The sequence below is a fragment of the Spermophilus citellus genome (genome assembly GCF_964194105.1).
Source record: "Spermophilus citellus genome assembly, chromosome: 18".
Lineage (NCBI taxonomy): Eukaryota > Metazoa > Chordata > Mammalia > Rodentia > Sciuridae > Spermophilus > Spermophilus citellus.
In genome coordinates, this window is record NC_138200.1 from 18,159,124 (window position 1) to 18,186,336 (window position 27,213).

General features: G+C 56.1%; 1 protein-coding gene and 1 long non-coding RNA gene across 6 annotated transcripts; one reads left to right on the top strand and one right to left on the bottom strand.

Moving 5' to 3' along the window:
* The first annotated feature begins 66 nt into the window (after nucleotides 1–66).
* Nucleotides 67–4,666, top strand: LOC308637550. 4 transcript variants are annotated; one of them, XR_014019628.1, is made up of 4 exons: nucleotides 67–557; nucleotides 665–3,122; nucleotides 3,230–3,398; nucleotides 4,206–4,666. It is a non-coding gene; the product is annotated as an uncharacterized lncRNA (long non-coding RNA). The 4 variants fall into 4 exon arrangements; XR_014019629.1 differs by having other exon boundaries at nucleotides 67–281; nucleotides 475–557; nucleotides 3,230–4,666; XR_014019627.1 differs by having other exon boundaries at nucleotides 3,230–4,666.
* GRAMD1A (GRAM domain containing 1A) lies at nucleotides 2,639–26,886 on the bottom strand. Of its 2 annotated transcripts, XM_081274015.1 has the most exons (20): nucleotides 26,747–26,886; nucleotides 25,707–25,993; nucleotides 15,931–16,141; nucleotides 15,823–15,843; nucleotides 15,284–15,368; nucleotides 15,065–15,168; nucleotides 14,897–14,992; nucleotides 13,876–13,956; nucleotides 12,355–12,467; nucleotides 12,039–12,189; nucleotides 11,371–11,569; nucleotides 10,071–10,214; nucleotides 8,175–8,293; nucleotides 7,954–8,096; nucleotides 6,508–6,611; nucleotides 6,252–6,425; nucleotides 6,065–6,152; nucleotides 4,875–4,982; nucleotides 4,674–4,794; nucleotides 2,639–3,100 (listed from the first exon to the last, which is right to left on the bottom strand). In XM_081274015.1, the coding sequence occupies exons 2-20, from the start codon at nucleotides 25,964–25,966 to the stop codon at nucleotides 3,002–3,004; spliced, it is 2,421 nt and encodes an 806-aa protein (XP_081130141.1). In that variant the 5' UTR covers nucleotides 25,967–25,993; nucleotides 26,747–26,886; the 3' UTR covers nucleotides 2,639–3,001. The 2 variants fall into 2 exon arrangements, with proteins under 2 accessions (XP_081130141.1, XP_081130142.1); XM_081274016.1 differs by lacking the exons at nucleotides 25,707–25,993; nucleotides 26,747–26,886 and adding an exon at nucleotides 22,624–22,802.
* Nucleotides 26,887–27,213: the final 327 nt, after the last annotated feature.

The following is a 27,213-nucleotide window of genomic DNA, read 5'->3' on the forward strand; positions in this document are numbered from 1 at the left end:
CCGGTGGCGCAGGGACGGTGGTCTGTGTGTCTGCGACCCCGCCCGACTCTGGGGATCCCTCATCTTCCGAGTCTGAGAAAGGTCACCTCCGGACACACAAGAGGACTTAGCGGACAGTTTGGGGAACGGACGGGCTCTCCAAAATATGGACGGAGGTCATCCTCATGAGTTCGAGGGGGTTGTGGCTGGATCATCCAAGTGACCTGGCCCTGAGGTTCCTGATATCCAGGCCTGCAAGTCACCATGGAGGGACCCAAGTGGACATGGGGGAGGAGTTCAGGGTAGGGCTACAAATAATATACTGGAAGGGCACCCTGGCGTCCAACACGGAAAAGAGGCTTGGGGGTTTGGAGGTGCCCTTTTGTGTTTTTTTTTTTTTTTTTTTGGAGGGCCATTCTCATGATCCCTCGCCCCTCTCTTTAAGTCTCTGACGTCATCTACCCCTCTCTCCTCCCACTCCATTCGGCAATCCAGGTCCCCTCTCACCCCAGCACAGCAGAGCTCCTTCCTGCCTTTGCCCTAGTTCTTCCCTCTGCCTGGACTGAAACTCTCCCCAGGTGATTAAAGGGCTCAGTCCCTCACCTCCTGAAGCTTCTCAAGTCTTCTGTGTCTTGTTCAAGGTAAACGTCTCTACTTGACCTTCTTTACTCTTTTTTCTCCTCAGTGTCTCTACCTATGCTCTTTTATACAGTTGATCTGTTCGCTGTCTGTCCCTCCAACCCTGTAATGGAAGATTCCCCAGAGTGAGGACCATCTCCAGCACTTTGAACTGTACATTGTAGGTACTCATTATCTGTCACATGAATAAACACCAGTGCTTATTTAACCCTTCAGATTCACTGAACCCACTTTTGCCTCCCCAAACTTTTGCAGCAAGTTCTATCACCCCCATTTACAAAATGAGGATATTGAGGCTGGGGAAGGTTCACTCCCTTGCCCAGGGTCATCATGTAGCTGGCCTAAAGTGGACCTGGAATGCTGCCCTGGCAATGATGGGCAGCCTGGGCTATTAGGATGGGTGGCTTGTGCTACTAGTAGTTTTGCCAAACAGAGAGGACAAGGGTGGGGCTCTGGGTCATGGTGGGAGTGAGACTCTTGATGACAGGTAGCTTCCCAGGTCCTACCTTCCAGTTCCCATTGGAGCAGAGTCCCAGAATTCCCCTGGTCCAGCTTTGCAGGGGAAAGAGGAAGCAGGGTGTGGGGCAGGTCCAGGGCAGAGGGGCAGGGAGCCAGGGATACCCGACACCTTTGTGGTCTGGGCTTTTACGCCAGTCTCCCCTGAGCTGTGAAATTCCCCAGCAGAAAATAACCCTCCTGCTGTTCACTAGGTTCTTCCTCTGTGGGGGATGGTAGGTGGAGGCACAGTAAGGACAGTCTTTATCAAAGGACAAGGGCACCTCCTAAAAGCCTTGTAAGCTGTTGTTCATCTGCTATGGGCTCCACGCTGACCTCAGCACTTTCCTATTAATTCTTCCTACAAGGTGGGTATGTCATTATGCCCAGTTTACAGGTGTCGGAAACTGAGGTACAGAGTGGCTGACTGGCCATAATTATAGCACTAGAAGACAGAAAGGCTGACCACCCTTTGCAACTTGCGAATCACCTCCTCCAGTCTCCTGCTCCAAGTTTTTGATTAAGATGATTCTTGGAGTTGGTAGAGTGCTTGCTTAGCATGTGCAAGGCCCTGGGTTTAATCCCCAGTTCTGCAAGGGCATGCCAAAGATCTCTCAAGGGCTTCCTCAGTCTGAAACCAGAACAGGGTCTGATGAGGTGGATCTGGTTCTAACTGCACAGGAGACTGTGCCTCTAAGTCCATTTTCCTAGCTATAAAACAGGGGTCCAAACAACCTCCACCTGGGTGGGCTGCTGAGGGATCCTAAAGGAGGTCAGAACCTGGCATGTAAATACGGGGATTCTAGAGGCCAGGCGTGGAGTCTGTCTCCCTGCCAGGTGGCCTCAGACACTGTAAATCTTTATTTGCCTCTACCTCAAGGAGTCACTGTGAGAGTAAAATGAACATCCAATCGCAGCACAGAGCATGGTGCATATTTGGTATTCCTTTTTTTCCTCTCAACTTTTCTGCAATAAGCATAACGTTCATTGAACACTTACTCTGTGCCGGGGCCTGTAATAACATGGATTAACTCTTTGGGTTCTCATAATAGCGGTTCTCAAGGTGTGGTCCCTGGAGGACCACTGTCAGCCTCACCTTGGGAGTGTTAGAACCGCAGCTCAGGCCTGCCGGGACCCACTGAGTCCGAAACCTGTATTCTGTAGCAGCTCTCCAGGAGATTCCCCTGTGGTTAAATCTGAGATCCGATAACTTCTAACAATCCTAAGAGAAAGGTGCTGTTATTATGCCCACTTTACAAAGAGGAAACACGTTCAAAGTCATTGACCTGTTCCAGGGGACAGGACTGCTAAGAGGCAGTAGCTGAGCCCAGACATGGGGATGAGTCTATCCTTGGTGCCCTCTCTGGACTTGGATGGTGCAGAGCTGGTGTAAGCTGCTGGAGAGGGGGGATCCCCAATGACTTTAGCACCTGCTGCCCCAGGAAATGGCCTCCCCACCACAGTGGGATCCGAGTACGACGGGAAGCCCCCACCTGTTCCGGGACCCTCCAGGCACAGGCACAGCCACTTCCAACCCTTTATTGGAACTCTGTCAGCCCCAAATAAATATAATACATTAAACCCAGAGCTGAGGAAATCGTGCACCCCAGGGGGTACCCCCATAACCCCAGCCAGGCAAAATAAGTTAGTGAGGGGCCGCCAAAGGCCAGACCAGCTCCCTGGCCGGGCGGGCGATGGCGGTCGGGCTTGCACACGCTGGTCTAAAGTGCATCTTGCTCTGTGGTCCCCACGTCTGCATGGCCCTCGGCGGGGCCACTGGGAGGGGCAGGCGGGAGGTTCCCGGCGCTCACACCGTGCCAGCAGTGGCCACCGGGGCTCTTTGTGTCCTTCTGTCCATTTGAGGGGACAGCTGTGTGGCCGGGTGCCCTCAGGAGAAGCTGTCATCAGACCGTGGCTGTGGCTGGGTGTCAAAGGGCGGGTCCGAGACTGTGATCCCTTGGTGTAGCTTCTCCAGCGAGAACTTCATCTGCCAGGAGGGGGCAGAGCAGGTGAGCACTGAGAGGGTGATGTCAACCCCGTCCTGCGGCCGGGAGGCCATGCCCCTATCCAACACAGGCCACCAAAGCCACGCTGCACCCCGTTTTAACTTCTCGAGGCAGCAGAGGATGGTCTCAGTGTGAGCCTGGGGTTCCATCTCAGCTTTGCTGTTACTGCCCTGGGCCCACGTCCCTCATCTGAAATGTGGGTCAGTGTTGTCCCTGTTTCATGGGACGATTTCAGGGAGAGGATGAACACTGGAACCTGGCCCACAGGAAGTGCTGAAGGTATGTTAAGGATGATTCTTTCCCCTGTGACCTTGGGTAAGCTCCTGACCCCCTGAACCCCAGGATGCTGTGTACCTCCTAACTCGCTACCAGAGGGGAAACTAGAGCATCCCTATCAGGCTGGCCAGGAGTGTCACCCGCGCTCAGCACCCAGGGGAACTCCGCCTGTATCTGCCACTACAATCAATCTGCGAAGTCAACTCTGTACTCACGGCAATTTGAGAGAGAAAAATCATCAAAGATTTAATGCAGAATGGAAGAGTTCTGCCCTCCTTCTCTTTGAGCCTTAATTTCTTCCCTATCATGTCCTGCACAGCCTTGGGGGCATCTCCCCGTGAGCATGATTTCAGGGTGCAACAAGGGTGATCGACTGGCAATTTTGGCTCTGATCACCTCAGAACCCTCTCTGTTTCCCATCACCCCCCTCATACACACTGGGGGCACCTACCCCAGCGCCCCACATTTGCCCTGACCCACCACAGCTGCCTGCTGGAGTCCACTGGGGCCGGGTATGCTGGGGGGCATCCTCACCACGTGGGGAGGGCATGCTGATTAGACTCCTACTGTGTGCCTGGTGCTCGGCTCTCGTGACTGACAGCACGCATCTATGAAGTGTTGACTTTTGGCCCAGCATTATTCCAAATGTTAACCTACTCCATCCTCACAAGAGGTGACATGGATTATGTGATCAAGGCTCAAAGTAAAGACACTTGCACAAGATCACACAGTAGAATTTGGATCCTGCCCTTGCACTACATAGGTATTTGGGTCAATTCCCTTTTTGGAGAACCTCTCTTTTGCCTGCAGACGCTATGACCCCTTTTGCCAGAAGGGAGCAAGAGAAACAGGACCGAATCTAGCCCAGCCCTGGCTGCAGTGATTGTTTTGGGGGTGGGCCCATGACCCCAGCAGCCAATGAGAGTGAACTCTCCATTGGAGTGGCAGGTGCCACCTTGATCATCCTGCAGCAAAGGAAACGCCCCAAACAAAGCCAACCCTGAGCATCGGCACAGTCAAGAGATGCTCTGAGATGGATTCTTATTACTATCGAGGGACTGGATCTAGCCATGCCTGAAGGGAGCCCCCTGGACTTTTTTCCAGGATAAGAACCGATAAATTCCTTCTCCATCCCACGGACGCCTCCAGCGACTCTGTGAGGTGGGGACTAGGAATGGCTTCCTCATTTTGCAGAGGAGGAAACTCAGGCCTAGGGAGGGGAGGGCATCTGGCCCCACAGCCCCGCCTGGGCCCCCGGCTGGCGAAGCGAAGCCCTACCTCATCCAGGAGCTCCACGGATGCCCGCAGGATCCGCCTCCACTTGTGCACCTCGACGCTGTGGAACTGCTTCTGCAGGGCCAGGATCTCCGCCCACTCGGTGGCCGTCTGAGGGAACTTGCTGCAGGGACAGGGGCCTGAGCACAGCCCCGGCCTCCCCAACTTGCCCAGCTGCCCAGCATCCTCACACTGCCCGCTTACCCTTTGGCCAGGGCCAGGCTGTGCCACGACTCAAAGGTGTGGGCCGTCCTCTCCAGGGACCAGAGGCGGTAAAAGAGGAGGGCGTTGAGGGCGATGAGGACAATGAGGCTGGGGGAGGGGTCAGAGGTCAGTGCCCAAAAGTCAGGCACTGAGCTCTGGACACCCCGCCACACAACCACACCTTGAAGGGGGCCTAAGACCACACCTCCATCTTTTCAGAGGATGAAACTGAGGTTCAGAGAGGGTAAGAGACAGGCTTAGGGATGCACAGTATGTAGTTAAATAGTCGGGGTTCAAAACCAGGCCTGGCTATACCCATGCCCTTGACCACCACCCTAGGCCACATCCCTGGGGGCCCAGGGGGGCCTAGAATAGGGAGAGGAGGCTGCAGGGGAATGAGACACAGGGAGGGACAGGTGGGAGACGTGGGACCCTACCTCACACAGATCCTGGGAGCAGTGAGGGGAGCAAAGAGGTGAGAGCCATGAGCCCGAGCCGGCCGCCCCCTCCCCCGCCCTGGGCAGTGCTGGGACAGGCTGCCACGTGGCTGCGCCTGAACTGCTCTGGCAAACTGAGGCCCAGAACGGCTGACAGTGTAGCCCCCTGCCCTCCCTCCCAGGGTCAGCTCGAATCCCAGGGGCCTTATTTCCCTTCCCCAGAGCACCTGTCCCCTCCCCACCTTGATCGTGGGCCTTGCCTGCTCGGGTCTCAGCTCAGACATCCTGTGCTGTCCCAGGAAAGTCACCCCGACTGCCCCTCTGTGGGGCCTTGGAGGAAGCAGGTGCTGCCCTCCCACTGCCTCCTCACCCAGTCCTGATCCCCTGGGCTCGAGTCAGGTCTGTCTCCCTGAGGGCTGTGGTCACTGCTGTGTCCCAACTTCCACCCGGCTTAGAGCTGGTCAGGGACGCAGGAGTAAAACGCACCGATGGCCTCGTTCACCTGCACACCTCTCCCTGCTCACTGGGCTGATTCTTTAGCCTTTGGTGCCGATCTCCCACCCCCGCCCCCATCAAGGTCGAGTTACTCTGACCTCCCATAGCCCCCTGGGCCTCGCCTCTTCCAGCAGAGAATCTTCTCCATGACAAACTGAGCATCTACACTGTGTAAGGAGCACCAAGCAAAGCCCAGAGCGGCCAAGCACTTGCTCAAGGTCCCACAGCAGCCTGTAGATCCAGGCCTCTCTTACTCACACGATACTGATGAGAACCAGGGCGTTGGGGATGCCTGCCCCAGGACCCTGCTCCATGGACGGTTCTGAGAAGCGGGAGCTGAGGGAGCCTGTAAGACAGCATCAGGGTCAGATAACGGCACACAAAGCCACCCCAGCCCAGGCCCCCAGCGCCTCCGCCTGCCTGAGCAGGCCCTGAAGGAACGCACCCGAGGTGTGCATGCCAGCCCGGGTGCAGGGGTCTGGATCCGGGTGCTGGGGACCATCTCCGTGACCCCTCCAGCTGAGGGGCCGCTTTCGCCTCCGCAGACCTGAGAGCAACCCCCGGGCCTCCTTCCCGCCTTCCTCTAGGGACAGCTTCTCGGCCTTGGCGAGCTCCCGCTCTGGGAGAGAGGAGAGAGGGCTCTGGATGTGTACCCAGCTGGCCACGACCCCACCCCGCCCTGGCTGGCCCTCTGCCCCTACCCAGGTGGTGGAAATAATCCTCAATGCCACTCCACGAGTTCTTTTCAATCAGGGACTTCACGAGGCTCCACGGCTGTTTCCGGTAGCGGATCTCTGAGGACACCCTGGGGCAGAGAGAGGGGAAGAGGGTCACAGCCGGGGTCCCACCCCCTGGGGAGTTCCGTTCTTCCGCTAACTCAGAGAGGGTCCTCTGTCACTCAGACACACAGATGCGCTCCCTCCCCGCCCACTCACCTTCCTGGACCTCCCCCCTAACCTGGCCTTGACCCAGGCTCTGACCGTGTCAGCCATCGTGGCCAGTCTCCCCGCTGCCTGAGCCTCGTCCACTCACATGCTGATGTCCTGGCCCAGACCCCCCCACGGGCCTCCCCACTGGGCTGCCGCACCCCCTCCACACACAGGACAGGACAGCTCAGCCCAGCTCGTCCTCAGCTGAGCTCCCGACCCTCCTGCCTGCCTCCCCGCCTCTGTCAATGGTAGATCTGTGCTTCCGGGGCTCAGGTCAAGCACCCAGGGGTCCCCGTGACCCTGCCCCTTCCTTCATATGCACACGTGGACTCCATCTCAGCCAACCCTGTCACCTCCTCCTATAAACATCTGTCCAAGAATTTAAATTCTCCTCCCCTGGGCTGCCTCGCCCTGGCCCAGCCTCCACCTGCTCCTGCCTGAACACCGTGGCCGCCTCCTCCCTGTCAGGTCCCCTGGCTCTTGTCCCTGCCCTTGTTATCTGTTCCCACCTGCAACCAGAAGGAGCCTGTGAACACCTGAGTCAGGTCAGGGTCCCCCAACTCAGAGCCCTGACCCAGTGCACCTCACCAGGACCATGAAGCCATCTCCTTGATCTCACCTCTTACTCTTCCTCCACTGACTCCACTCTAGCCATTCCCACACTTCTGCCTCAGGGCCTTTGCACTGCCATCAGCCCTCACCCTCCTTCATGTGCTTATAAAATATTCTTTCCTTAGAGAACCTTCCCCTGATCAGCACACTCAGGGTAAAATCTCTGCTGGTCCAGCGCCTCCCACGCTCTTTAGCCCACGGTGCTTTTCCCTAAAGCGTTTATCACTAGTGAATGTCCTGCAGGCTCATTATCATTTTTATTGGCCAATACCCACCAAGAACATGAGTTCCCCAAGAGAGGGGTTTTTGTTTAATTTTGCTGTAGCCCCATGGTCTCGAATAGGCTGGGCACACAGTAGATGCTCAATAAACAGGTGAACAAGTGAACTGTTCACCTGCACACTCACTTGCCCTCTCTTGCTCAAACACCCCCTGCAGATGGGACCAGTCATCCCCAGGGCCACCCTCTCTATGCTCTGCTGTTCAGAGTTCTGGGTCTCAGGGACCCAACACTTCTGTTCCTCCTCCAAGGTGAGATCTGCAGCTGACTCAGGGTGGGGAGACTGGAGTAGGGCCCTGAGGCCACCAGGTTAAGGGGTGACTCACCGGAGCCGCGCCTTGTTCCGGGCAAGGCCCAGGATGCAGTAGCGGTGGGCCGTGTAGAAGTAGTCCTGGTACGGGATGCCCTGCGTCAGCACCTCTGAGTCCACCACGCACCCACCTGCCTGCGGGCCGCGCCGGAACAGCGTCTGCAAGGACGGGGAGGAGGGCTGTCAGAGCCACCCCACGGAGCCATTCTACCTGGCTGGCCACCCCACGGGCCCCACCTGTGTCTCCACCACGGAGGCGCTCTTGGGGCCCAGCGGGTTGCTGATGGGAATGGTGTAAGTCAGCACGCGGCGCTGGTGGCACTTGCTGTCCCCACTCCAGGGGCTCAAGGTTACATCTAAAGAAGAAAAGAATGATGGAACCATTCTGGGGTCCTCTGCCCTCAGGATGTAGGAAACTCAGTCTTTTTGAGGGTTTCAGTTTCCTGGAGACTTGTCCCCAACCGCTGTCCTTCCTTCAAGTCCGAATCTTGCCATCTACCCTGCCTTCCTTTTAGGAATCCGTGACAGTTACAGCTGGGCCCTCTTCTGACCCCTCCTGGGGCCATCCCATCTACACCTGCAGCCTCAGTTTCCCCCTCTGTACCAGACTGGCTTCCCTCCCAGGCATCAGATCTAAGCTCCTGCAGCCTTCTGGGTACCTTTCCCTGGAAGCCTCCTGCCTCCTCACCCTATGGAGCCCCACTGGCCTTACCCCGTCTGCCTTGGGTCCCCATCCCAGTGTCCTCCGGGCTCCCACTGGAGTCCTAGACCTCGCCTCCCTAAGGTCAGCTCCACCATCTGTTCAGTGCTCCCGGGGACCCTTCCTGGTTTGGCCCCTTCCTGCCTGCCCGGGGTTCCTCCCCAGCCTCCCACTCAGCACCTGCCCTCGGACTCCGTTTCTGGTCAGGGATATTTGGTTAAAGCCAAGACGGACCATAACCTATCTGCCTGAGTTTTCTGCCAGATGTACCAATCCCCAGGACGGAAGCTGGTGCTGTGAGGCCTGTCTACCCCCAACACAGGGCACCCACCGTCCTTGGGACCACAGGGGAATCTACACTGTTCACTTTCAACAGAGGAAACAAGAAACAAGGAAAAATTACCATTTGACTAAGGTGCCGCTTGCTGGAATCTCTCCCCTAGCCTGGCTCAGAGGTCTCACCTCAACCCTTCCTTCTCCCCAGGGGCTTCTCACCTCTCCAGCCCTGACCCTGGTGTCTGCCTCCAGTCTTAGAGGAGGCCTGACCTCGTTGGCCTCCTCCCCTGCCCTCTCCCTTTAGCACCCTCCTCAGTTCCTCCTTCCAGCTTCATGTCCTAGCAGCCCCTTCACTGCCCTCAAAACACAGCTGCCCGCAGACCCCGCCCCGACCTCACATCACACCTGCAGCAGGTGTACTTATTTGTACATTTCCTGCCGTTCCCACTAGATCCTGGGCACTGCGGACAGGAGTTACTCTACCCTGGTCTCTCATGGTCTCCAAGCCCTGCACGAGTAGTCACTGTGATGGTTACCTGGTATTTACTAGACCCTTACTATATACCATTGTTCTAGGCACTACCCTAGCACTAACTCATCTAGTTCTTTTTTTTTTTTTTTTTTTTTAAACGGGGGTGAGGGTGGTTTCTTTTTTTTTTCTTGAGAGAGAGAGAATTTTTTTTTTATTTTTTAGTTTTCGGCGGACACAACATCTTTGTTGGTATGTGGTGCTGAGGATCGAACCCGGGCCGCACGCATGCCAGACGAGCGCGCTACCGCTTGAGCCACATCCCCAGCCCTAACTCATCTAGTTCTAATGGGAACCCAATAAGCTCCTGCTGTGAACAGTAAACAGAAGAAACTGAGGCACAAAGTGGCTGGGAACCTGCCCAAGGCTACAAGGCTGGTATGAGGCTGAAGCACTTCAGCTCTCACAGATGCTATTTTATTTTATTTATTGAGATAGGGTCTGGTTGTCGAGGCTGGCCTAGAACTTGCGATCCTCCTGCCTCAGCCTCCTGCCACAGTCCTTACAGGACTGTGCCACGGTGCCCAGGGCCACGGGCACTGCTTTCACTGCCCGACTCCCGGCTGGCCTTCCTCCCCCTTCTCCTATACCTGGTTGAGCCTGGCATCTTCTCTGGCCCGCCCCTGACCTGTGAACTTGCACTGCTGCAGGAATCCCTGGAGGAAGGCTGAGTCCGAGAAGAGCATCTGCTGCAGCCGCTCGGCTCCCACGTGGAAGACGGAGTTGATGAGGAGCCGGCCGGAGAGGTCGGGAAGCAGGGCGGCCAGGTCAGCTAGGAGACAGAGAAGGGCCGGGGCGATGTAGGTCCCATTCTTCCCTCTCTCTGGGTGACCGCTTCTCCCCACTTCAGGCCTCGTGGGCTGGATGCACATCTATCCTCCTGGACCAAAGGGAACTCAGCCCCTGAGTGTAACTCAGCCCCCGAGTGTAACTCAGCCCCTCAGCCACAGCTTGGCGCCCAGGGGCATCAGCCGTGATGATTGGTCCAGGGGTGTGTGTGTTACCCAGGCCAGCCAATCAGCCACAAAGATTGGTTTGGGGGCGGGCCCACTCGCCAGACTGAACCAATCAGAAGCAATCCTAAGATTCTTGATGTAGCTATTGGGAAAAGCAGGCCGCTTCCCTTTGTGATAGTGTGAGAAATAGAAAGCCTGGTGGTCCTTTTATAGAACATAGTAAAGGCTTAATTGGATCCAATAGTAGCCCTTCCCTTTTGCCCGCCCTAAAGCTAAAATTAACCAATCACGTAGATTGTAACCCCGAACTCCTCCAATCAGAGTGAAGGGCAGCCCTGCGTAGGTTAGATACGATCTATAGCCGCCCACCCAGGCGCACGGGTTCCAGTAGCGCGCCTTCTGCCAAAAGTAAAGGTTTGCCTTGCCCACCCACTTTCTGGCACGTGTTTTGATTTTTTTGTGGCACCTCATTTTTTCTAACACTAGGTTTGGCAGGGGCTCGTCTGCCCCCATGAGAATAAAAGATACCTTGACAATTCTTTGGCACAGAAAAAATGAACAGAATAACTGGCCTAAGCACTTTAACGCGTACTAACATTTAATTAGTCTTAACGACAAGCATAGGAAGTGGGCATTATTACTGCTTTCCCCATTTTCCAGATGGGAGAATCAAGGCTCAGGGAGGTTCGACAATGTGCCCACATTACATAATCCTGGTTAGAAATTAGGTCAACCAGGATTTGGACCCCAGCAACCTGCTTTCCAAGTCTGTGCTCCTATTCTTCCTGCCAGGCAGCCTTTGAAGCAGAGCTCAGGACAGAGAGACTTCTAGCAACGCCATTTGAATGCCATCTCTGCCTACCTCCTGCATTTTTAAGTCCCATGAGCCAATACATCCCCTCCTGCTTCACTCTCCTGAGAAAGGGTTGTTGTGTGTGAGGAAGGGAATGAACTCAAGCCCTCCCCCCTCACCTTCCTCCCCCGTGGATGAAGAGGAGTTACTAGTGTCGGTTAACAGCTCCTCCCTGGGCAGCAAGTCCAAGGGGCCCAGGGAAGTGGGCTCCTCAGGCGGGTTGGGCTCTGTACTCAGGGGTTCTGCCACTGGAGTCACTGTCTGGCTGGTGGAGGCATCTGGCTGGCTGTCCGTCTGCTCCTCCTTGTCCTCCTCTGCCTGCAGACAAAGGATTCATACAGCCTTGCCCCACCGGATCCCAGCCTGGGGACCTCCCTGGGTGCACACTGGCTGCAAGGATTTGAGACACTGCTCAGACCTTGGGCAGTGAAGCCAATGCTGGGGAGCTGGTGTGCACACCTGGGGCTCAGGCTGAGCTGAGAGGTCCCGGGGACACCCAGATGAGGGCTCCTCTTAGCTCCAACCACGGTTGTTTGGGATGCTTTCTCCCTTCCTGTCCATCTGTCTGTCCCTGTTCCATCCATCCACCCATCCACCTTGCCCCTTCTGCTTCTCACCCTTCCCGTTTTCCTTTTGTCTCTCTTCCCCTATCCAGCCCTACTTTCCTTGACCATCTTCCCACCTCCATCCGTCCCCTCCTTCGCCCCTGTATCTTAGTCCCTCTCTGCCATCCTTCCATTGTCTCACCCAGTCAGCACCCTCCTCTGTCCTTTACCCTCCTGCTCACCCCATGGTCTGCATCGCTGCTGGCCCGGGACAGGTTGGGGGTGATGCGGCCACGGCGCGATCCCACGGGGCTTGGCTCCTGGCTGTGGTCGGCAGCCCCAGAGGGGGTGATGTCGCTCAGGGCAATCACATCTCCCACATCCTTGGGGCTCCTGTAGTGAAGGGAAAACGTGGGACCACTGATCCTCCAGCCCCCACTCACCTTCCTGGGCGTTCCAGGCCCTGCACACCCACCTCAGTCCACCTGGCCCTCCTGGAATTCTGCACACAGCCCCATCTGGTCTCTAAACCCTGGAGCCCCTCCACCTCCAACTCACCCCAGACCATTCAGCTGCAAGGGGCAGACGTAGTCCTCATCTTCGCTGGTGAGGCCCAGCTCCGAGCCATAGCACTGATGCACCAGGTGCCAGAGCTCGCGGGGACTCAGCGTCTGGGTAGGAAGGAATGGGGTTGACCTCACGTCCAGCCAGAGCCCTCCCTTCTAGGTTCCCCACCAGTCTTCAGCCTCCTGTTCCCCCGACGTCCACAAGGGGGCAGCATGACCTCATGAGCCAGGCCCCGCCCCCTCACGCAGGAAACCCATCTCCCATCTCCCTGGAAGCCACATGCCTGCCAGACCTTGTGCCTAGGTGCTACACTTCCGACCTATCAAGTCCTCCAAGGCTCTGGCCAGTTAAGGTTCCATTGTTACAGAGGAGAATACAGAAGTCCAGGAGGCCCAAGAATGGGAAGTTATACGCTTGAGGTCACTTTAGTGAATCCCAGTTGCCTCTGGGATTCAAGTGCAGCCAGACTCCAGAGCTCATGTTCCCACCCAGATGGCTACAGTGCCCCCGACTCTTTCTTCAGGTGTCCTCAGACGCCCTCGGGTTTCAGCTGCCTGTGCTCAGAGTGGCTGGATGACAACAGTGATGAAATAATAACAGTGATAGTGGTGGCAGCAGCTGGCACCCACTGGTGTGCCATGAGGAGCCCGGCATTCTGCTAACCCACGTCCGCTAACCCACCAGGACTTCAAAACGGATCTGGGAAGTGGGCACTAAGATACCGTCTTCATTTTAAGCCGGGTGCACTGTAATATGCCAAGGTCAGCTGACTGGGAAGTGGCAGTGCTGGATGAGCTCCCAGGAGGCCGTGGAGAGCTCTGGCGCTAGCCACCGGCCCACCCACCTCAGACAAGCTGACGTCACCGAGCGCTTCTTCCGGACCCAGCTCTGGGTGTTGTGAAGTAGGGGCGGTCCCCACGGGCCAGATGGGGTTTAATGACTTGCCCTAGGTGGCACTAATCAGTGATGGGGCTGGAACTGCAGGGCCTGAGTTATGACTGTCCTCTGCCCTTGGCCTCTCTGGACACTAACTCTGCATTGTCCCCTCAGGATCCTCAGTGGATTCTCTGGCACTCTTGCTTCTGGGGGTGACCACAGCTGGAGCTTCCCCCCGGGGATAAGAGGTCCTCAGATGGCAGGGCGCACAGAGCAGAGCTGGAGGAGGGGGTGCGGATGTTCCAAGGTGCTGCGGCCCCCAGCGCAGCCTTTGTATGAGGAGCACCCAGCATTCCCGCCAGCAGAACCTTGATGCTGTCCAGTGCGGAGCTCTTCCCCAGCCCCAGGAAGGAATAATGACTGGTTTACACCCACTCCTCTCTTCTGCTGGAGACTCAGCTTCAGAGTCAGGCCTGAAAGAAGCCTTTGGCTGTCCCTGGATGGGCCTATGAGGCTATATGAGGCCTGGTGTCCATGGAGAAGAGCTGGGGGTTCCTCCTGTTCCCCGAGGTCTGGCATCCCTGGCTCCATGGTCCCCTGGCACCCTGCTTCTCCCCCAGGCCTCACCAGGCTCACCTTTTCCAGCAGTGCATTCTGCCAGAGGCGGAAGATAAGGAGGAAGCAGCGGTCACGGGCCCCAAAGGAAGTGAAGAAATGCTGCAGAGAAGAAGGGCGTGTGAGGGCCAGGGGAGATGGGGCGGGGCCAGAGGGGAGATGGGGCGGGGCCAGAGGGGAGATGGGGCGGGGCCAGGGGAGAGGTGGGGCGGGGCCAGGGGAGAGGTGGGGCGGGGCCAGGGGAGAGGTGGGGCGGGGCCAGGGGAGAGATGGGGCGGGGCCAGGGGAGAGATGGGGCGGGGCCAGGGGAGAGATGGGGTGGGGCCAGGGGGGAGACGGGGCGGGGCCAGGGGAAGCTCCATCCTCATTCAGGACTATCCCTGCTGCTCTGTCCTGATGTACCCACTCATTCGTCCCTGCATTCATTTCACAAAATAGTTATCCTGTGCCCAGACTTGCAAGGTCACCACAAGGTGGAGACAGCCCATGGCTCTTCCTCAGAGCTCACAGTCTGGGTGGGAGACAGACCCTTCTCTAGACAGGCTCAGCTCAGGGCACTTTCCCAGCCCCCTTGGTCTCTGAGGTGGTCAGCTGATCCACAAAACACAAAGGAAGTTTGCTATGAAGTCTTCCCCTGCCCTCCCCGCTTCCTGTCCTGTAAGTGGTTGGACTAGCCTAGCCATCTTCCAATGAACTGGCCCTGAGGCAATAATGCAGGGGATAGGATGGAGCATCAGAGGGGCGTCCAAGGGGCAAGGACATCTGAGTTGCTAGAGACATGGGAGGGAAGGATTTCACTATGTCCCTGCGCAGCTGTGTGAGGAAAGGATCTGACAGGAAGTTGAGGTAGGGACCCAGGTCAGAGAGGATGGGAGCCCGGCCATGGCAGGGGCTGGGAGAATAAAGAGCAGGTGATGGACCTGAGAGAGGTTTGGGGTCCAGAAGAAACGGAGCTTGGCTTTGATTGGCTTTGGGTCAGGGGAGCAGGGAGATGCTGAGATCAGTGACTACATGGTCCCCGTCACTGCGTCCCTGGACTCACCTTCTCGCTCTCTGTACAGATCTGGATGGCGTTGGGGATCAGCTTGGCCGTCTTTTCCTTCTTTAGACACGTCACTTCCTTCAACTGGATGGAAATCTGAAGGGGGCAGGAGGGTCAGAAAGGGCCAGGGCCCCGCCACGCTGAGGCCTCTCCCTCTCATCAGCTCACCGTGGTCTCCCAGCGGAAGATGTTGCTGTAGAAGCAGATCCAGTTCTCAGAGAGATAGAGGCGCCCCTGAAGGAGGATCTCACGCTGAAGAGCACAGGAGTAATCTGAGAGCGGGAGAGACAAGTAGATACTGGAGTCACCTGGCTGCTGTTCTCACAGCCCAGAGGCTGGGAACACAGGTCAAGGGGGTAGGACCAGGTCTGGGGTGCAGGGACTCACCCACGATGAGGCGCTCAGCTTCAGGGAGTTTGCTGAACAGCTTCCGGAAGTCTTCATTGCGCTGTTTGTAGGTGGGGCTCAGCATCTAGGGGAAGTTTGGGAGAGAAAACCTGGATGGGGATACCCACCCCCAGCTCTGCCCCACAAAGCTTCCAGAGCCCCCTTAGTCTTCCCAGCCTCTTAGGCGCTCTGAAGTTTCAGTATCTAACCTGCTTCTGCCTTCTATTGCCCACAACATGTCATTTTCTGATTTCTTAGATCAGCCAGATCCTATGTCAAGTACTGCCAGCATCACCAACTCCCATTGACTGTCCCCTTCAGCCTTGTAAAGCAGGGCTGTTTCTTAAGGAGAGTTTGAAAGGCCCAGAGAGTTAACTGATGCCCTTTATCACACAGCACATAACTAGCAGCACAGGGTGTGACTCTGGTCTGCTAATTGCAGCCCCTGTTCCTTGACTGCTTCAACCTGGGGCTCTAGGTCAGCAGATGGCCTCCTCCCTCCTGCCCCCTCTAGCAAGTTCCCTTGCCCAGATACTTACACTGTACCAGCTCTGCATCTTCTGCAAGGGAAAGAGGGGAGTTAGGATGAGGCCTCGGGTCACCCACCTTGCCACCCCTCTGTGCCCCCAACTGGCGCTTACGCCGACCTTGCTGTTGCGGATGAAGTTCCGGCTGCCCAGGCTCTGGGTGCTGGGGGTCCCAGACATGCCACTCTTTTCTGAGGAGCTATCTGACCCCTTCTCCACCATGGTGCCTGGTTCTGGCTCAGGAGGGGGCCGGCTTGGGGGCAAGAGCTGCAGCCGCTTGCGGAGAGATGGGGAGCTGCTGGGTGTGCTCCGGCCAGAGTGGGGCGTGGTGCTGGGGTGGAGAGAAGAGGGGTGCTGAGGGAAACGGGCTGGGGATGGGCCTAGGTTTTCTTTTCTGTTTGGTTTTTGAGGGGGCCCCAGGGATTGAACTCAGGGGCACTCGAGCACTGAGCCACATCCCCAGCTCTGTTTTGTATTTTATTTAGAGACAGAGTCTCACTGAGTCGCTTAGGGCTTCACTAGGTTGCTGAGGCTGGCTTCGAACTCGCAACTCTCCTGCCTCAGCCTCCCGAGCTGCTGGGATTACAGGCGTGCACCACCACGCCCTGCCAGGCCTGTTTTTAAAGGCCCATCTATTTGCCCATTAACCCCCATCCACCCACCCTTCCATCTACTCATCTATCCATTTGTGCCTCGTTACCTCCTTTACCATCCAGAGAGTGATAAATGCACACCCTCGTCTTGTGGTTTGGAAGGTTAAACAAATCACTATGTGTAAAGTATGAGTTCCTCTAACAGAGCCAGGTCCGTCTGAGCTGTCAAGAACACCTGCTTCCCCCCCAACCCCTTGCAGTGCTAGGGATGGAGTCCAGGGCCTGAGTGGGAAAGCGCTTTACCACTGAGTACATCCCCCCATCCCCAGCTCTTTTCATTTTATATTGAGACAGGGTCTCACTAAATTGCCCAGGCTGGCTTTGGACTTGTGATACCGTGCCTCAGCCTCCGGAGTAGCTGGGATGATAGTCTGCACCACAGCACCTAGCCTTTTTTTAAAAAACATACTAATTCATTCATACAACAAATATTTATCAAACAGTGACTTTCCACTTAGTTGCTCAAGCTAAAAACTTAAGAATCTTTCTTAATTTCTTTCTTTCTCCCAAACATTCATTTCCAATCTGTCAGCAAGTCCCACCGGATCCACCGCCACACTCTATTTCCAGGGCTGGGGATGTAGCTCAGGGGTAGAACACTTGCCTAGCATTCCCAAGGCCCTGAGTTCCATCCCCAGCACGCACACGCACAAAAAAGTAAAACTACTTTTTTTCTTTTTGGTACCAGGGATGGAACCCAGGGGTACTTAACCACTGAGCCCCATCCCCAGTCCTTTTTATTTTTATTTTTTAGAGACAGGGTCTCACTAGGTTGCTTACAGCCTCACTAAGTTGCTGAGGCTGGCTTTGAACCTGTGATCGTCCAGCCTCAGCCTCCAGAGCTGCTAGGATTACAGGTGTGCACCACCGCCAATTATTTCTTTTCTACCCACTTCTCCCTGTTCCAGGCTCCATCCCCAACTGCTGGGCACCCAGCGGCCTCCACCTGGGTCTCCTGCTCCTGTCCCTGCCCCCACAGTCTGTTCCCACTGCAGCCTCTTCTGGCTGTGACCACCTGAGTCAGATCAGGGTCCTCCCAGCTCCAAGCCTTGCCCTGCCTTGACTGCACCTCACTTCAGGTTCAAACCAAGTCCTCACCCTGAGACCCAAAGCCCCAGTGACCAGGTCCTGTCACCTCCCTGACCTCATGGCCTCCCCTCTCCTGGTTGTCCCAGCCATTCCAGCCTCCTTCTGTTCCTTAAGCTCTCAAACTTCATTCCCATGACAAGGCCTCTGCATCTTTGGTCGCCTCCATCGCAGCCCGGGCATCGCCCGCTCATCTCATTCATCTCCAATGCTCCTCCTCCTGGTCACTCAGCCCAGCATGGCACCTCCCTAGTCACACCCCATGTTATCTACACTCACCCTGGTTCATTGCCTGACGTGCATATCAGGAGGCCCTGGTTGCTACTTGTCACCTAGCACCCCAAACTGTATGGGACACACAATAAACATGGGTGACTGGGTAAATGATCCCGTGCTGCCTGGAGCTGGCAGGAGCAGAGCCCGTGGGCTGTGGCTCCCGCCCTTGGAGAGTTAACCTGGGGGTGGGGAGATGTTAGACAAACAGAGCACTGGGATGACTGCGCAAATACAGACTAATAATAAAGGCTGTGGGGTAAGCATCGGGAACTTTAAAGGGACATTCACTGTGGACTCCTTATCAGGAGCTATGGCCAGCTCTCTGTGTGCTTAATTTTATTATTCCTCAAACAATCCTGTGCACCTGATCGCATCACCATTCCCGCTTCATAGAGGAAGCAGCGTGAACCACTTGCCTAGGGACAGCAGCTGGTTTATTTCAGGGCGGGATTCCAACTTGGGGCAGTGACCTGTCCTGGGATGCAGGTGGGATTCCCTCCACCAGGAGGGGCTCTAGCAACTCACCTCTCCTGCCACCAAGCATCAGCACACACCCTTCCCTCGTCCAGCCCACCCTTGCCCTTCTCTGCCCAGCAGATTCTTATGTGTCCTTCAAGACTTGCTCACGCACCCTCTCCTCACTCCAGTGCCCCTTGTCCCTCACCTGACCTGCCTATCAGTCTGATGTCACTGTCTGATGTCACCTCATTCCCCCCACAGGTCTACTGGCTTCCTGACGGCAATCGTTGGGGCTACTCTGGTCCCTGCTTTGTTCAGTGTCTGTCCCAGCCTTGCTCAGGACAATGCAGAATGAAGCAGTCACATACTTGTGAAATGAATTTGTGGAATATATGAATAAATTAAACACAAATGGTGGCTCGGGCCATTGCCACTCTTCCTGGACCATCCTCCTCCTTGGTCTCCTGCTTAAGTCCCTGCATCCAGTCTGTGCCCACCTGCAGCCAGAGCCAACCTGTGCAAACCGGACTCAGGCCACCTCTCACCCCAGGAAAGCCTGGATCTGGTCCCTCTTGACCCAAGTCACCTGTATTCCCTCCCCTGCAACCCAAATGCCTTTTCTTCCAGATGTCACCTTCTTCAGGTCCTTCTCGGTGGACACATCTCAGGACACCTCCCCCCAGCCCTGTGCCCTATTTGAAACCACACTGCCCACCCCTGACCCCCTTCTCTGCTTTCTCTTTCTCCTCAGCAGCAGACCTCTGTATCTCCCCCGGATTCTCATCCCACCGCCTGGCCTCGGCCTGGCGCACAGTAGGTGCCCTGTGCAGATCTGCACTACGGACGGACTGAGTGAATGATCCACCACCTCCCTCCCAGAACTTGGATTCAACCAGGCGTATAAGTTGCAGAACTTGGACTTGTAGGTCTAGGGGCTTCCAGTCTCAGTGCTGCCATTTCCTGTGTGACTGCAGGCTGCTATCTGGACCTTCCTGAGCCTCAGTTTACTCTGCTATATAATGGGAATAGCAGCTGTAACCACCTCACAGGGTTACCTGGAGGGAAAAAAAAAGTGACACTTTGGTTGGTTGGACTCTTCTCCCTCTTTCAGGAGCGAGCAGATAAGGGGCCCTGCCACCATCCTGGCCCCTCTGCCCAAGATGCTGTACGGACCCTGACAGTGCCTCCCATGCACCTAGGCTGGCGGCAGGAGCCTCCGTCATTCGCTGTCTAAGCATGCTCTGCACCTACACTGCACCTGGTGCTGGGGACACACGGGGACACATGGGGACACACGGCAGGGTGGGGGAACATACAGATCCCTCTGTAGGGGCAGTGTGCCAGCTGAGGAACCCAGTCAATCAGTAAGAAAGCATATAATGATGTTGATGACCTCAGACGCTGGCCAGTGCTCCTGAGCAGCACTGCTCAGCATGGCCCACACTGGCAGCACCAGCAGCCCGGGAAGTTGTTGGAAATGCAGATTCTAGGACCCTATCCTAAGCTCCAGAATCAGAAACCAGGGTGGGCCCCGGGAGATTCTGCTACACGCTCATAGGCGAGGACCACAGAGACACAGGACGGGACAACTAGGAGCAGGGATGGTTTCTTTGGTGAGAGAGTCTGCAGAGGCCTTGCTGGGCAAGGCTGTGGTCATGAGGACAAAGAGCAGATCTGGCAGAGTGGGAGAATGGAGAAGACAGTTCTAGGTGCAGGAACATCAAGTTCAGGCACAGGACTGAGCTTGGCAAGTCTGATGACGAGTGAGGCGGCCAGCAGGCCTGGGGGAGGCGAGGAGGGCCCAGGCCAGCAGCCTGTGAACCCTGGTCAGGAGTTTGTGGGGTTCACCCTGAGGGTACTGGCGAATGGGGAAGGGCTCTGAGGAGGGGGTGATCATGCTACTCCTCCAGCCCCAATCTTCTCACCTTTGGCCTGAAACACAGCCCTGCCCTACTCTCCCAAAGCCAAGGTTAGAGGCAGGGTGCCTGGGACAGGTTCAAGACACACAAACAGGGCAAGGCCCACACCCCAGTTCTTGCTCCTGGGCAGGACAATGAGGAAGTGCCCAAGGGCAGGCCCAACCCAGGGTCTGCCCAACCAAGCTGGCAGTAGAGAGTGAAGGGAGGAGCCCAAGCAGCTAGAGGACCGTTACAGGGGCGGGGACTGGGAAGTGTGTTTTTTTGCCACTGCAGACACTTCACCTCAGACTTCCGGAGCTGCCCAAAGATGCCTCTGGTCAGAGTGGGGCAATGCATACACAGGTGTGCCGAAAACTCAGGAAGGTCACGCACAGCTAGTGTCCTGGGCAAACTGCAAAGTCTGCCATATGCACACAAACATACACACACACATACACACAATGGTAGTGTCACAGATATGCTATAGTCACGCACAGAGCCAGGGTCCCAGAACAATTACAAACACACACAACCGCAGCATTATAAATATGCTACAGCAACACACAAAGTTCTGGAAAAGCCACACACACACACGTGTAGGCTTGCACATACACAGCACTGCAGAGGGCTCAGAAACACATCGTAAACCACAGAAAGTCCCAGATACATGACATTCACACACAGCCTCAAGAAAATGTCAGGAAAGCATCAAAGGCAAAAACCTTTCCACAATCACAAAGAAAGCTACGTGGCGACAATCCCTGGGCCCCCAGAAAACACACACAGTCCTAGGTAAATGAAGTCATTTGGTCAGCCTGCACTTCCTGCCCTTATGGTCTCACTGTCTGTCAGGAAAGACAAAGCAAAGGCCAGTTTTAAAGTGACAAGGGATGGAATTGTCAGCTGCTGTTGATACAGCAGAGAACCTTGACACTCACACACCATGAAGGACTCTGGAGTAATACTGTCCAGGGGGCTGTGGGCATACCTTGACAACACAGTGGCCAGATACTGAATTAATGTGTAGGACATGCTTTACAAACCAAGGGGGACAACATCAGTTATCACGGTTACTGCCTCCAGAGAGTCAAGGTTACACCCAAGGTCTCAGGAAGGAGGGTCCCAGGCCCACAGAGAACCACCAGGGGTCTCTCTCTCTCTCTCTCCTGACACAGACAAAGCCACAAAGGGTCTCAGCAGCACACAGAAAACCCCACTCAATATACAACAATGTCACAAATGGATACGTATGGAAAGTCATCCAAAGATAGAACTGTAAATTACAGGCACAAACAAACAGAGGGTCACATCGACAGAAACAGATCTCCCAGACACACAATGTCACAAATACACACATACTGGTAATTTACATTTGCATACAAAGCTAAATAAGAGTTTCAGAGTTAAAATTACAGGCACATAGGTACACAGTAGGTCATGGTGCAACAGAGAGCCCCGGACACATGTCCACACACTAGAGTCATTATGGAACACACACTGGGAACTCGCAGTGACACTTGGAGCCACAGATGGAATTAATGGTAAATTCCTGCACAAACAACCAAGGAGGGCACAGGAGCCCCAGGGCGCAGGTAAACACTCCCAAGTCACTAGCAGGTAATTTGTATTTGCTCATGGAGTCACAGATGGAATGAAAACACATCACACGCTGTACAACCAATGGTGGGTCCCAGCAGCAGGTGAAAAGACCCAGACACACACAGGTAACTTGTGGGAGCACCCAGGGCCACAGACGGAATTTACGGTGAATTACACACACAGACACCACCGAAAAGGATCACAGCTGCTTCACAGGCGCCAAGAGCCCAGACAGACCTGCAGACACTTGCAAGACGCAGTTCAGATCGGAAACATCATCGCACACGGTGGCCAGACCCCGGGAGGAGCTCAATTCCGCGCCCACTTAGCCCCAGCGGATCTCGGCGCTGGGTCCTCGGGCCACGCAGAAGCCCCCACCCCAGCAGCGGCCGAGGACGGTGGGAGGGGGCGCGCCCAGGGGACCCTGTCCGGGGCCTGCCGGGGCTGCGCGGCCTGTGGGCCCGGCTGGCGGGGACTGGCCACGGTCCTCCCTCCTTCCCGGGCCCACAGACCCGGCCGGCCTCGCGCCTGCCCCTGGCCCCCGAGGGCCGAGCCAATGCAGGCCTGGGGACCCTCCCCGCAAGAAGGGCCCCGGGCCCCCCGCAGAACCCCGCACGCTGGCGCGGCGCGGGCCAGCAGCGGCCACCCCGACCGCGGGCCTCCCCGCCGTCGGCGCTCCATCCCCGGCTGCACCCCTGGCCCCGTGAGCCCCTGCACCTCCGCTCCCCGCCACCGGCCAGGGTCGCCCCGGCCGGCGCCCACGTGCACCAGCTCCCCGACCCGCCACCCCTCGCGGCGGCCTCCCGCTCCTCCCGGCCCGACCCCGGCTGCCCGCTCCTTACTCGAACATGGATGCGGCGCGCCCGGCCGCAGGGCAGGGCAGGGCTGGCTGAGCGGGGCTGGCTGAGCTGGGCGACCCCGCAGGGCACCGGCCTCGCCTGCCTCGGCCGCCGCCCCCACCCGACCCCGCCGCCCGCACAAAAGGCCGGAGCCGCCGGAGGCCGCCGCGGCGTCAGCGACACCCCCTTCCTGCCCCCGCCCCGCCGCGTCACGGCGCCGCCCCCTGCCCGGGCGGGGACGGCGGGAGCGACCCGCTGCGGCCTAGGAGAGGACAGAGAAGCTGGGGGAATCCCGCTCACCCAGGGGGTCGGAAATGGGGAGGAGGACAGGGACACAGCGAGAGAAGCGGACACGGAGGTTCTGCTAAAACCGAACACCGGATGGTAACTGCCTGGGACACACTGGGCGCCCTCTCCCCCGGCACCCAGAAAAGGGTCCTCCTTCACCCCTCTCTTTAACCGACACCCATACCCCAGGGAGGAACTGGAGGGGTGGGGCGAAGGTGGCACAGAAGTGCTGGGAAGCCGAGGTGTGTAGGTGGTTTGGGGGGAAACCCAAGAGCACGGGAAGGGGTGGGGCTCCCCCCCCCCCACAGTCTCAAAGCCTCCGTACTGACTCCAGGACCTGGGTCTCTGGGGACTTCGCAGTCCTAGCCCTCCAGTCTAAGTCAGAAGCTTGTCCCCTCTGTCTCTTGTTAGTGCTGTGGCCCTGAGCAAGTTACCCCGGGCCTGGGCATCCCACTAACTCTGTGGTAAGGGCTTTCCCCGACAGACAGTGCTTTTAGAGATGGGAAGCCCGGCCTCTGGGTTTGGGGAAGATACTGACCTTTGGAGAAGTGATTTGCAAGCCACCCAACTGCGACGTGGGTCAGGCCCTTGCTTGGAAGCCATAGCCTGCACCCATCTCTGCAAGGTGCTGTCTTTTGGTGTCCTGAATTCCTTGACCAAAAACACATGACATGAACCCCAGCTCCCAGCTCCTAGGCTCAGGCCCCCAGCAGAGGGACTTGTTCCCCACCCCTCTTCAGGGTGGGCTATCCCTACCTCTTCTGAAAAAACTCCATTCTCTGATAGTAGAATGAATGGGACATTAACACCCTATGTACATATGATTACACGACCTGTCAACTCTACATCATGCACCACCAGATGAATGAGAAGTCATACTCCATTTATGTATGATGTGTTAAAACACATTCTACTGTCAAGTATAACTAATTAGAACAAAATTTTAAAATTGTAAAATGTTAAAAAACAACAACAACAAAACATCCATTCCCATCCCTTCCCAGCCCTTAACCTTTCCCTACCTCCAACCCCCATCCAAACAAAACACAAACAACCGTGTTTCCTATATTTGTTGATGGCCAGCCCCAAACCTCTGAGTCTTCCTTCACCCCTCTCTTTAACCGACACCCACACCCTAAATATCATAAACCTTGTCAGCTCCACCTACAAACCTTATCCAGAATCTAAAATCCTCTCCCCTACTCCTACCCGGACTATCACACCAGCCTCATCCATCCCTGGTCTCCTGTTCCAGTCCAGTCCTGGCTCAGGGACACCCCAACCCCAACCCCACCCCTAACATACACCTCATCCCAGGTAAAAGCCAAGAAGAGCTCAGGTTGGCCTCTACGGCCCTTGTGCTTGGCCTCTCTCACCTGTGGCTGCCTCTTCCTAGGTCTCCCTTTGGCTCATTCCCCCAGCCACCGTGACTCCCTGCTCTCTCGCCCGCGTGCGCGCTCTCTCTCTCTCTCTCTCTCTCTCTCTCTCTCTCTCTCTCTCTCTCTCTCCAGGCACCTTCCTACCTTAGGCCTCCTGCCTCTCAACCTCCTCTTGCTACCCCTTCTGCCTAGGAAAGCTCTTCCCCATTCTTCCATGGCTGCCTCTCCTCCTTTGATGTCTGGCAGGTCCTTCTTCCACCCTTTCCTGTGTCCCATTGCCCTCTTTATACATTTCTCCTTGCCTGTTTCTTCTTTTGAAATGCTTTCACACTTTTAAGTAGGGTTTATTTCCAACAGGAAAAAATTATCATGGCCATCTAGGTCTCCATCACCCATATCCAATAGATGTGGACGTTTGACCATTTTGTTTGAGATCCTTACAAAAGAAGGAGAAGACGAAATTATCTATTAAAGTTACAGCCAAAGGCCCAGCTCCCCATCCCCACCTGCTCTGCTTGGGCACCCCAAGGTGCCACCTGCCTCAAAGCCAGCGTTGGTCCTTCCCATGTGATTTCCTATCCTTTTCCCGCATCAGGATGCATCCACCAACAACATCGCCTATCATTCGGTGTCTTTGAAAAAGATACACAATCGGGCTCCTAAAGTACTGTTTTGCAACTTGCTTTTCCTCATCCCCAGTATTTCTGAGGTTTCTGCACACCGATGCACACAGCTCTACTTCATAAACTTCAGCTCTTATGGAGTGTCCATTGTTGGAAGAAACCACGTTGAGTATTTCTATTCAGGTCATCATAGTTCTTTCCTTTTTTTCCCCTTGTGCCCTTGAACCTCCCAGTTCCTGTCTCCCTAGACTAGAGGTAGGATTTCTTTGCAGAAGTTTTGTTTAAACCTTTTTTTTTTTTTTTTGCCTGTGAGCTACAGCAGGAAATACCTCTCGCATTGCCTCCGGCACACACTTAGGAATATATGTCATGTCACAGAAGTTGCAGGAAACCACACTGACGCTTGCTAAGCCCCATATGAGGTGTTACTTTCAATTCTATATTATTTTGGTGTGGGAACAAAGTGGGATCACAATTGACCACATTGGTTTCATGACCCTTACGTGGGTCCTCACCCATAGTTTGAAAAACACTGAGTGTGTCAAATGGCGGGGGGCAGGGTGGGTTCCACTCTAGTCTTGCTAGGCAGCGTTCAGTTGTGCCAATGCACACTCTACTACGACTGTTTCATCATTTTCAGCCAGGTCCCTGTGGGGCCACCCTCACTAACCTGTACTCCCCCCACCTCCACCTAGGCAATGACAGCCCACAAGCAACCCACCCTTGAACATGAGTAGAGAGAGAGAGGGAAAAAAAAAAAAAACACCCACTATCCGTTCCACTGCCCAGGTCTTACCTGTCCTGAGACAGACTTTCCAGGTCTGGGGTCCTTGGTTGCTGCAAGCGTGGGGTGGTTGGGGTGGAGGGGGGTGACTCCCCGTCACTAGATGGCGTTATTTGAATGATGGGCACCTCCAGGAACCTCCAAGACTCGGGGGCCAGGCCCTGGGATCTCTTATTTTGTGCCTGATGCTCAGCTGAAGGAACAGGAGAGTCCTGGGTACTGCCCTGGGAACCTGGGGGCACCCAGGACAGCAGGGGTAGGAGCTCAGCCATGAGGAGGCTTGTGGACAGCAATGTGGCCTGTGGGGTAGGAAAAAAAAGATAGGTGAAGGGAGGAGGCCCTGACCAAAAAGCCCCTAGCACCGTCCCTTCCTGGTTCACTCAGAGAAGTGAGTTCTGGGGAGGAGGGGTGTCACAGAGATCTGGGTGGGATTCTCACCTCTTCCAACACTCTTCCCTCATAACCCTGAGCCTCAGTTCCTTCTTCGGGACACTAAAGGTCCTAGTTCAACATCCTCGGATGAGTGGACAGTGTCAGAGAGCTTGGTCATGCAGAGCACCCAGCCCAGGGCACCCATGAAGCAAGTGCTCAGCAAATATGTGTTCACGTCCCTGGGCTGGGAGTTTTTCTAAGTATTCACTAAAACCAGGCCCTGGGCACTGTGTACACTCCAGGCCAAACCCCACGTCCTTTCCATATACAGGGCCAAGAAGGAACCAGGCCTGAGTGGGCCCTAGAGGCCTCAGGCCTGTGTAACGGCTGATTAGTGGGAGACAGGGGCAGAATCCAGGATTTCCCTTCCCTGTTTGCCCAGCACTTGCCCCTCCCAAGACAAATAAGGGGAAGGTGGCTGCTTCAGCCTCCAGAGCCAGGGAGGAAGCCTGGCCAGTTCCTGCCACTGCGGTACGATGTTGGAGGCCACTTGGGTCTGGGGACAATAGACAGCAGCCTGCCTGTCCTCACACAGTGAAGGCTCCCAGGGAGCCGGGATGGAGGGCCCATGGAACCCCGTGAGGATCCCTCTGGGTCTGAGGAAGACCCCATGACCCTACCTTGTGGGCGCCTCCTCCTTCTCCTCTCACAGGTTTCAGGCTCTAGGGTAAGGGAAGGAGACCTGGCCCTTCCTTTTATCTCCGAGTCCTGGTTGGCCAGAGAGTCCTGACCTTCAGGCTGGAATGGCATGTCCGGCTGGAGTCGCGTTACCCTCTGGCCAGCTGTTCCTGAGAGAAAGGGGAGAGTGGCGTGGGGGTGGGGTGCTCGTACTCCAGAGGAACTGAGGAAGGCCACCTCATCTTTCCCTTCTTGACTGTCCCTTCAAGAAAGGGTCATCCTCATCCTAGGCCCGTAGTGGTCCGCCCCTGCGTTGGCCTGCAGCCCGCCACACTGTGGCCAACAGCTTCTGCCCTCTGCTCCCCAGAACTGCGCCTCCAGGTCCAGGGACCACCCTGGTGGCCAAATCCAACACATCTGCCAGCCCTCATCTTCCTGCTTTGTCTTGAACCCAGGGCACCCCTCTCCC